General features: G+C 41.1%; 1 protein-coding gene across 10 annotated transcripts in view; it reads right to left on the bottom strand.

Moving 5' to 3' along the window:
- Positions 1–6184: 6184 nt before the first annotated feature.
- cspg5a (chondroitin sulfate proteoglycan 5a) overlaps positions 6185–11339 on the bottom strand; it is a 42736-nt gene continuing 37581 nt past the window's right edge. For 9 of the 10 annotated variants that reach the window (XM_026316527.1, XM_026316530.1, XM_026316528.1 and 6 more), the window contains one exon: positions 6185–7199. In XM_026316527.1, coding sequence (XP_026172312.1) covers positions 7032–7199 — 168 coding nt within the window. In that variant the 3' untranslated portion in view covers positions 6185–7031. Of the gene's footprint in view, positions 7200–8910; positions 9075–11339 lie in introns of all 10 variants that reach the window. The other variant, XR_003296228.1, reaches the window with a different exon arrangement.

The raw sequence follows: 11339 nt of genomic DNA, 5'->3' as shown, positions 1-11339 counted from the left end.
AGTGAGATAATCTTGGGATATGTCAGATATCAGATATATCAGAGGATAACTGTATCACCTATCTACCTATTTCATCTGAACAAAACTGCTTTCTGCTCAACATGTGACAAACATAAGTGGACTTAATCTGGCATACTCACCTTACAATGCTTCTTTCTATAATAAAATTATAGTTTTATTTTCCAAGTGGATTAAATTCATACTTTAGTAACAGATGTTATTTATGTCGACATGCTGAGCGAGAAATGGTCAATAAACACGCACATATTTTTCTGATGCTTTTAGGTAAAATTTCTGTTTTCTAATCCACAAACAAAATCAGTGTGTATATGATATTTTTAAGTGTATACTAGAGATTATTAGCCAGCACTCTGTGGGGTTATCACCTCTAATGTGGCCATGTAGACACCATACTTCATCATACAAAGGTGGGCACCTCAGCACTGAATGAAATAGCAGAAATTCTGCATACAGATCATTTTGTCTGCTCAAAGTCAGTCTGGTACATGTAAGTCATCCATCTTACACTCATGGTTCATGCAGAACAGTGGATGAAACACAAGTAAAATGGGAGATAGAATATTAGCATCTGATCATTTCTTTGGATCAGCAGATGGCAGTGTGTAGCTCTCGAACACTTTAATATCAAACATCAGCACTGTGAATACAAAAATCTACATTTTGGTTTTAAAACAGGTTTCGTGTTACCTTATTGTGTATTTTCTCCTCACAGCCTCACGTAGAGGAGACCATACCTGCAGTTTAGTTCACACACTTTACATCTGACTAAACATTTCCATCTCCACTGTTCAAGTTCCCAGATGCTGACTCAAACTAGCTAGAGACTGACTCTGCAGAATCATGTCCTATGCGAGTTTCACCTTCATCTCATTAAAAGCTTGATTATTAGACAATATATTGTGGACTATATATTTTTATTTGTTTTAAAAATACTGTTCTCCAAAATGAGACCTGATAACTGTGCAAGAAAAACTCCACAGAAATGTGTTTTAGGTTCCTTGAACAAGAACTTCTCCTCAACACCAACAAAATGCTACATTCACTGAACCATTTTTAAGATGCCAGCCAGGACAGTGAGCTCTAAGAGGAACAGTTTGTCAGTGGTTGTAGGGTTTGAGAGTCCAGGAACTCGACTGCTGCAGCTCGTTGAGCGTGGTGGTTGGCAACGAGTGAGTATTGAGAGGGCTGCAGATAGAACAAGGAGGGGAGGGAGGATACATGTCATCCTCCCATCGCAGGACTCGGTGCTTGGCTCCGCCGGGGCTGGTAACAGTTTTGGGACGGGGCCCATTCGGGATTTGGGGTTTGGATTTGGGAACTCTGTAGAGGTATACGTCATAGTGGTCCGGACCTCTGGAAGACTTCCACTTAGTCCTCTTGGCGAGGTGGAGCTCCAAGTCGATGGTCACCTTACAGTGCAGGAATAGACTAGTTACTAGGAGGAAAATGCATATGTCAAACTGACAGAGACGTACAGAAAGTCACATGAAAGATATACAAATGAATGCACAACTGATTAAACTAAGATGAAATAAGCAATACAGGCCCCATTAGGAAAGCAAATGACGCAGTTAATGAAAGTGCAACAAACAAGCCAGACTCTTGAGTCTTTTGGCCCATTTGAAGGTGTAACAAAACAATGGCAGCAAAAACCACTTCAGCTGTTTAACCTACACACTAATGTCTCAAGCTGTGTGCAAAGCATATTAAATTAGAAGCAGCACAAGGACTGTGCGGAGGATTGAGAACAAGCAACAGCCAGTGACGGAGCAGTCAAAAGATACGGAGACAGCAGTCCCATACAGATTTATTAACAGGTGATCATGTCTTATTGACTGGGGACCTGTCCAGGGTGTATCCCACCTCTCGCCCATTGTCAGCTCAGACTGGCTCAGATAAACATGAACAAGAATCACCTTCTCCAAAATGGAGCCCAAAGAAAACACATACAAACATCAGTGATCACCACAACAACAAAAAAGTAACATGCCAAGACTTTGTTTAGTCCCAGGACCTCATCATCATCATCATCATCATCATCATCATCACTCTGAAGTCAATGCCATCAGTCTGCTGTGCTGCCAAAGCAGACACTCATTCAAATGCAGTGCAGGATGGGGAGGGGGTTACTCCTGGTTGGATTGGTAACATATCGCTAGATTTCCATCAGAAAAGAAGCCAATGGGTTCTGTTCTGATCAGCAGCATTCCTTAGAGCCTCATTAGTAAACTAGACTGTGCCAGACGGATTCATTTAGACTTTGCACCCACCCCCACCCCCTACTTCCCTCCTGTGTCCTTTTGGTTTCAATCCTTTCTTTTCAGGCAGCTTTGTAAAGCAAACTGTGTGCTTGTGAGCATGCATGCATGTAATTCTAAATTAACTGCACTTGTGCACACACACACACACACACACACATCACTATGTGTGTGTGTTATTTTGTACATTATATGGTAATGATCCAACTGTGCACATTCTGTACTCATCCAAGCAGTTCTGTGTGTGTGTGTTTTGATGCATACATACATGGATGACTTTGTGTGTGTGTTTGCATGCCTCCATCATGAACTACTATGTACGAGCGCCTGCGTCAGCCAATCACGACAGCTCCTGCAGGATCCTAACACCATCATTCCACCACATCGTCAGCCAATCAGAGGCTGCTGATGAATCCCAAGTCCCAGCAGAGGTTTGATTTGGAACAGCAGCAGGGAAAACAAATGATGGCACCATGTTCTCTTACACTCATGCTCATACCCTCGTTACGCTCCACAAAAACTTCACGCCCTAGAGAGAACTTTTCCTTCATAAGATAAATCTGAGGGGTCATGGGATGGGATATGGAAAGAAGAAAATACAGCATGTTTTTGGTTCGCTTGCTGTAAAATACTAGATATTTTTCACTTCAATTGAAAAAATAAAACATATCTAAAATACAGTTGAAAGACAACGTTACGTGGCGTGTGTGTGTGTGTGTGTGTGTGTGTGGCTCTGCCATGAGAGTTTAAGTGACAGCTGGACAGCTGTATGGGAGAGGATTAGGATCGTCTGAAAGGATCAGAAGTTTAACGTTGAAACTGAAGTGGCTTCGCGAGCGGCTTTACAGCAAAGCTGCACAAAAGTCACTTCATCCGTCGCGTCCATCCGTCCTTCATCTGTGCATGTGTTTATGTGTGTGTGAACCCAAAGGTCACTGAGTTTGGGTCTCTTGTGCTCAGAGTGTACCATCAGAATTGGTTTCCATGGCAATGACGCCCTCTCTGTCAGAAGATGCATGAAATTGCAGTAGCAGCAGATAAATGAGAGTGAAAGAGAGAGAAGAAGAAGAAGAAGAAAGGGTTGTGGGGAAAATGCTGAGAAGGTCAGTAGCTATGGAGAACACACTTGCACAGGGGGTTAACATGACCCTGTACTGCTGTGATAAATATGGATCAATCAATTTGTGTCTTTCCTTGAAGGGCTCAGGTATAATGATGTTGGTGTCTGTGCTCTCTCACACTAAACTTCCTATTATTATATTGTGTGGAATATTTTGCAGCTTTGACCCTGAACTCATTGTCAAACCCTTAGAAAACACTGGGCAGCCAAAACAACATGTTTTCATATTACATGAAGAAAATATTCACTTGTAAGAGTAAAACAGAAAAGATCTGCAGCACATTGTCAAAGTTCTGGGCCTACACCCACAGCGTTTGATTGGCATCTGAAAGAGGAAACATGACAGCAGTGAGCACAAAAATGGAGACAAAATTAAACTAAAATGTGAAAGTAATGACAGCACCTTTCAATTGTGGGGGTATATTTTACAACGTATTATCATTTTGAACATTTTAATGGCTGTAAACTGATTAAACTTCTTAAAATAGTCTCTAAAGGCTGAATCTGTCACAGCGTTAGTGATGATGGCACTTCCCCCATCCCACTTCACTTCTCTCTGTTGGTACTGCAATGCCCACTTGTTGCCATGGCATCTGCTGGTACTTCTGGCTTCACTCGTTTCAATTCAGAGGACCCTCCTCTCATGTGTGTGTGTGTGTGTGTGAGTGACTGTGTGTCTGAGCATGTGCACTGGTGTTATTGCATATACAAACAACCACCAGTGTGTGTGTGCGTGTGAGCATGTGCACTGGTGTTATTGCATATACAAACAACCACCAGTGTGTGTGTGCGTGTGTGTGTGTGCGCGTGTATGTGTGCGTGTGTGTGTGTGTGTGTGTGTGTGTGTGTGTGTGTGAGACAGGCTGACAAAAAAAAAAGAAAGATCACTGTTGCTCCTGTTTTTGTAGTTCGCCTACTGCTGTTTCCTATTCTGGTTGCTAAAAAAGTCTTTTCTTCTACCTTCTGAAATGTTCTCTTACTCCCCCTTTTTATTTGTCTGAAGAAAGAGAGGGGCACCCAGACCTTCCCCCACCCACCACTCATGAGCACCCCTCTACCATGGGAAGGAGCCAACAATACAGCTGTTTAACCCGCTGCTTTCCCAGTGATCCAAAGGAGAAGCCCGACAAAGGGCTGGCAACACTGCAGCCTCATCTGAGACTCGTTCAGGGCTGTTTATCACATGGGTGAAAGTCTCGGTGTGTTGCTGTTGCACTTGAATCCTGTGGGAAACAGTCTGAGTTTTAAACCTTCACGGTGAGAGGATTTTCGGGAAAAAATATTTTGTCCGGCCTGTTCCAGCACGAAAGGTTGAGACTTCATTAAAGGGTTAACGGGAGAATCAGACCTCAAGTCCTTAGACCTCACAATAATGAGATCTTAAGACATATCATGTCCTGAAGCAAGAAAACTTCAGTCTTGAATGACTTAATTTAATTCAGCCTCAAATTTCACTTGTCTTGATTGACCTGAGGCATCACTTGAACTTGACTTGGATGACTCGACACTGGACTCGACACTGGACTTGACATTTGTTTCCTGTGATTTGATTTAAACTTGTCTCAAATAATTTGATTCTTGACATAAATTAGCAAATAATGACTTTTGAGACATCAGGTGAGCTTGTCTCAAATTTTTTTAATTTCTCTAAATGACTTGAGATGTGACTTGAACTTGTCGTGAAACTTGTCTCACATGTGACTTGTTTCAAATACCTAGATTCGTGGACTTGAACTTCTGTCCAAAAATATTAAGATCTGACTTGTACTTGTAAGTGTTTTGAGATTTGACCTGAAGTCACCTCATCTTAAAAAGACTAGACACAAACTTGTCTCAGATGCTCAAAGACTCAACTTGAAACTTTACCAAATGTCTCAAACTACAGCAAAGACTTGGACTCAGACATGACTCTTCATGACTTGAAATATTTCTCAAACAAATTGAGATTTTACTAGAACCTTTCTTTATTAACCTGAGACAGCACTTGGGACTTGGATTTTAGTTTGACCCTAAAGATTTGGACGTCACTTGAAACTTTTCCTGAATTACTTGAGACTTCACTTGTCTCAAATGAATTTGCACCTCCTCGCTTATGAAGACTTGTCACATGAGCAATGAAGAACCTCCGACCTGACTTGTTTTTCAAAATACTGAACTTAGACTTGTCTCATATGACTTGAGACTTACTTCAGACTTCTTTCAAATAGATTGAGGCATGTCCTGACAAACTTGAGGCTGAAATCCTTAAATGATTTAAGATAAATGACTAGTAAAAATTACATTGGTTAGAGTCCTCAAATGTATAAAAGCGCTCATGTGTCAGAGAAAGAGTGGGAGTGAGCATGAGAAGCTGGTAGATGCTTTGTGCATGTATGAATGTAAGTGCATATATATATATATATATATGTGTGTGTGTGTGTGTGCTCTTTTGTGGCTGTTCAGTGCCATGAATGGCACCAAAAGCTCTACAGAGCAGAGCTGAAATATGTGTGGGAGGTGTTTGTTCGCATGGCTGTGTGAAAAACATGCTACCGTTGTGCTATTTTTCATGAAGAAGGAAGCCTATAAAGTATAAAAGCATATAAGCACAGTGTCCATGTTTTAGTGCATCAAGTAAAAAAGTGAAACCTGTAAGTGTTGACATGTTGACGTGTTCGTGGCAGTGCGTGTTCGTGGTAGTGCGTGTCAGCAAGGGTCCAAGAAGCTGCATTCATAGCCATGCAAAGAGCGTTCAACGGGAAAAAGGGGTGAGGTGATGCTGAGGAAAACACCGGATCCACAGACGTCATGTTAAAAAGGTTTATTTCAACAACTGTCTGAATCTCGTTGGTTTATTCTCTGTTCGAAGTCCCAAAAAAGTACAAAAAAAAACAAAAAAACAAGTACATCAAAGGATTAGAAATCACATCAATGAAAACCAAGACACACTGTGTTGTTTCTTTTAAATCAATCCAAGCAAATTTTTTTTCCAATATTTATACATACTCACTGGATTAGTCAGACAAACATCAAAACCTCTCAGTAGCTTTATCTTAACTGTTTTTTTTTTTACAATGACATTTTTACGTATGTTTTAAACTTCTGTATGATTTCTTTCTTTTTACAAAATACACCAATGCAGGCAGGGGAAGGTGTGTATATGTGTTTACATATAAGCGTGTTTATGTTTTCATCTTGCTTCTCGTGTGTGTGTGTGTGTGTGTGTGTGTGTGTGCAGGTAACAGAGATAAAGGAAGGTAGAGTGACAGCAACAAGGGGAGGCAGGACTGTGGAACAGGGGCGCGAGTGGATGTCGGAGGGCAGAGGGGTTGCAAGGCGGCGGCAGGGTGAGGCAGGTAGGGGCTGGGTTCTGTTCAACCGGGGCAGTGGCAGCAGTGGTCGTGGTGTAAGTTTTTGCAGCTGCCTGGGCTGCTTGGTGGCAGTGTTGCCGTGTCGGTAACGGTTGCAGACTGGATTGGTTGGCTGGCACACTGGCAGGCTGGTTGGTTGGTTGGTTGGTTGGTTGACTGGTTAAACGCACTCGGCAGTGGAGGGATGTAGAGCAGGGAGAGGTTTGGGGGCTCCCGTTGCCGGCACGCCTTGTTGTTTTCGGTGTCGTTTTGTCAGGTTGCTGGGGTTGGTTTGATTTGTTTTCACATCATGTTGTTCTGCAGTGAGTTTACCTCAGAGGAGTTCTCCTCGCCCAGGACCTTGTGGTTCTCGTGTTTGGGGGTCAGAGAATTATGGATGTTGAGGGAGTCGTCCTCCTTGGGAGGAGCCTTCACTGGGTCCTCCAGCTTGTTCTGGGAATTAGGATCATCCTACCCAGGGAGAGGTGGAGGTGGAGGGATGGAGGTAGAAAGTACAGTTAGAACCACAACCAGTTAATAACCACTTAATGTTCACTAGCAACTTTGCCGACTAGTTGAAAACTTTGCATTTCGAATTGTTTTGTAGCTTCTGTATCAAATTCGGACCAAACCACCAGAACTGGATTTCCCCAAAGACCATGTTCATCTTTGCTAAAGCCACAAAGACAAACTAGTCCTTCTCCTAAGGAATTAGGTCTATACTGTTATACATCAGATGCCAATGTTCAGTGCCAGCAGCAAAGTATTAGTGCGTCCTTTAAGTAGTGAGGAGGAAGATAAAGGTTCACATCATGTCACACACCTGCAATTTACCTTTTCTTCAGTCATGGTGTCTCTAACCTTAACCAAGTGTTTTAGTTTGCTAACCCAAACCATGCATAAATCATAGTTTATTTAGCATTAACATATTAGCATACTGTAGTTCTCATAACAAAAACCTAAAAAACATTAGCATTAAAACAGCTGTTGTCATTGATCATAGTAGGTTGTGCAGAATCATCCAAGGTCAACATGTGGTGATGAAGTTGAGATTTTGCTTTCAAAGGACCTCAGATATTTGTCATTGATTTCATGCACTTTCATGATTATCATGTCACATCTTAATGCTTTAAAGGACCACGTCAGTGTGTTTACAAGTTTTAGTTTCTTAACTACAAATCCCACGTTTTCTGGCTTCTTCTCTGTTTGTACTTTTTTGCACATATTATTTGAGGTGGCGTCTTTCTAATCATTTCAGTTTAGTGTAAAACTTGCTTGCGATGTGTAAGACAATTAGAACGATTCTTGTTAGTCACATCCATATTACTGTGTAGTAAAGTTGTAAAAGTCTATTGATTTTTATATTGTTCAGAAATAAATGGAAAACAATGGATCCCTGAAACACTATAATGATGTTGTTAAATAGATTTAATTTGTAGCAAGCAGGCTAAAACATAAAAACCCTGGTATGATCCTTTAAACTGTGCCAGGATGGAGCAAAATCTCAGCTGTAGCTGTTGCATTCAAGCAAAATCAGCTTCAGTAGCAGCTGTTCAGTGGTTTCACTGTGTGATGTTGCATTTGGTTGAGGACACAACAAGGTGAACTGCATGAGCGACCCTACCCTCCCACACACACACACACAAGCCTCAGGCAACCCAGGAAGCACATGCACATGCACATGCACGACCCTTAAAACACAGCTAGCGTAATCGCTCATGCAGAACACCCCATGTCCTTCTGCTTCATCCCCTTCTTCCATTTACTGCCCCAAAACAAAAACACAGATAAACCCTCCACCCTGCCCCACTATCTGTGGGTACCACCATCATACATACCCAAGCAGTCGCTGGGCGAAATTCTTTTTAGAGGTTCAATTTCATTTGTTAGAATTTAATTAGGGTCAGAGGGAAAAATTGATTGCCGTGTCCATTTTAGCTGTTTTTCCAGTCTCTTATCCCCATTAATACTGCATGGTCTCATCGACCTGCTGCACGAGGCATCCTGGGGTGTCTGTCTACATCACACACACACACACGCACACGCACGCACACGCACACACACGCACACACACACACACACACACTCTGAGGCCTGAATCATTTACAAACACACCTTAACTGACTGTTAGTGTGGGAGTTGAATGGTCTTTTAGAAAAGGAAGAGCAGTGAGAGCATTTACCCGCTGGCTGTTGGCTTAGATAGTAACCTCAGGCAGGACGTGTGGATATGTCACTTCCATGGTTACGGGATATGGGCCTTCTGTCCTCCCGTCAGCATGAAACTGGAAAATGTTTGTTGTTTGTTTGTTGGGTTTCATTGTTGTTGTGCATAGGTGGAGGCGGGCTGGCAGTGGGTGGGAGGCACAGAGTCACAAGGACTTTAGTGTGGGTGTCTTTTTGGGGAAGTGGGAACAGAGATAAACAGGGTTTGGATGATGATGATGATGATGATGATGATGGAGGCACATGGACAGTTCCTAACGTCCTTATGTCTTTTAGTGGGCTGGTAAAGTTGGATTGTATGTTTCCAAATAGTGCTACATGATGAATTTAGACATCAGTGAAGAGTTTTTATGGTCAATCTAAATCATTGCTACCATTAATGTTGAATTGTTTTAACTTTTGAAATGTAAAGCAGATGGAAAAAAATCCTCCAACGTGTTAGATTCTTAGATTCCTGATGTGTAGAGTTTTTATGTGTTGGAAATATATGAAATTACTGTGTTCAGAAGTTAAATAAGTGTGAGATTTTTTGTAAAAACCATTACAGGCATTTCAGTTTTTATTATGGACAGAATCCATCAGTTAAGATTGAAAATTTTATATGATATGAAATAATTTATTCAAATCAATTATTATTTCGGTGAACTGCAATAATTTGGTTGATCAAGAGAACAAAAAAAAGTCTAGATTGCAGGAAGCAACAGGGTTTATGGGAAATGTGGTCCTAAATGTGGTTTGTATCTGGATCAGTATTTGTCTCCAGCTCTTTCCCTGCAGCTAATTCAACATGTTTTGCCTGTACAGTGTTTGTGAGTCAATACACTTCTGTTAGCTGGAGTCATTTTTTCACCTGGGCACATGCACTTCACATCAAAATATTTGTACTGGTATGTGTATGTGTGTATGCGTGTGTGTATAATAGCCTGCTTGTATGTGCTTCAGGACTCCTGGCATGTGTGTACATATTTGTTTGTGATTTGTTTGTGTTTACCGACTGACTCTGTTTCTCTGAGTATATATGGGTCTACATTAGGGTTGTGTTTGTGGCAGGTTTGTTTGCACACTGAACTACATTTTGACTGTATATGTATTTTTGTACTCCACAAAAACACACATACAGTCAAAATGTAGTTCAGATTATTATATAAACTCTACTACAAAGGAGCCCTATAGCCAAGATTCATTTTTCAGTCCAAATTAAAAAATGACATTGCATCAGTAAAACTGTGATTGACAGATGATCTCTGGGAAGCTAAGTACAAACAAGACGAGAGAGATGAGGAAAATACAAACAATATAAATCGAGACGTCTCCGTCACTTGAATGAGGAGATGAATAAGAAATAGCTGCTTTCATCTGGAAGCCGCTTGCCCTAGAAAGTCCCAGCATTTTTTGTTCTCACTACATGAAGGATCACATGAAGACGTTAAACCTAAAGGGGCAATATAGTAATTTTTGAATATACAATTCCACTGTTCACCTGAAGCATCTGGAGGGTCAATTTAGTTATGATTAGTCAGACTCAGAGCTGATTCAGTCGATGGAAATGAAATGCTCTTTGAAATTACAGCCAGCTCTGCCGGGTCAATTCATTTTCTGTGTTGAATTTATTTAGGATTGACAAAAACAATCCACTGTTTGCTGCTGAGCAAACTGTGTCGCTGACTCTGGTGAATTACCATGGAGAGAAGATTGAGGACAAGCAGGTTCAATCTACCAGTGAACCAGTGAATGAAACATAAGTGCAGGGAAACATAAGTGTTTTTTGTGTTATTGTGCAGAAATGACTCGCAGTGTGTGTGTGTGTGTGTGTGTGTGTGTGTGTGTGTGTTGGCTGAGTGAAAATGCGTTTTGTTTTTGTGGTTCAATTGCTCTGTAAATTCAGTTTTTCTCTTCTTCTATTGAAAACCTCAGTGTGTTTGTGGTGGCAGTGATACCTCGACTGTCTGGACGCATGACAACAGTTTCCTGCTGCAGGGCCGGTGCAGTTTTTACATCTTTCTTTTATATTACGCTCCCTAAAGCATAGGTTAGGTATAGAAGTCTATTTTAAAACTATAGTCTGAAGTTACATGTACATTTCAAGAGTTTCCCATCTTTTACAGTGCAGTCATTTAGGAGGGATTCCTGAAGAACTACAGCGATAAATAATTCTTTTTCTGTACATACGAGCATCATATGGGAATCTATACAGAAAAGATTTATTTTACGTGGACTCAGGAGAGTGCCTCGTCTCAGTTTAAATGTTAGCATCAAACAGAAATACGTTAGATGAAGAACTAATGTTTTACAGGGTTTTAAGCACAAATTTATACTTCTTAAAAATATAATTCACATTTGTTTGTTTGCATTCTTACAAATGTTAACTGGAGATCGTACTTTACCC

This window comes from Mastacembelus armatus, chromosome 16 (genome assembly GCF_900324485.2).
Source record: "Mastacembelus armatus chromosome 16, fMasArm1.2, whole genome shotgun sequence".
NCBI classification, from domain to species: Eukaryota; Metazoa; Chordata; class Actinopteri; order Synbranchiformes; family Mastacembelidae; genus Mastacembelus; species Mastacembelus armatus.
Note: the sequence above shows the minus strand (reverse complement) of the source record. Positions and strands in the feature narration are given on the sequence as shown.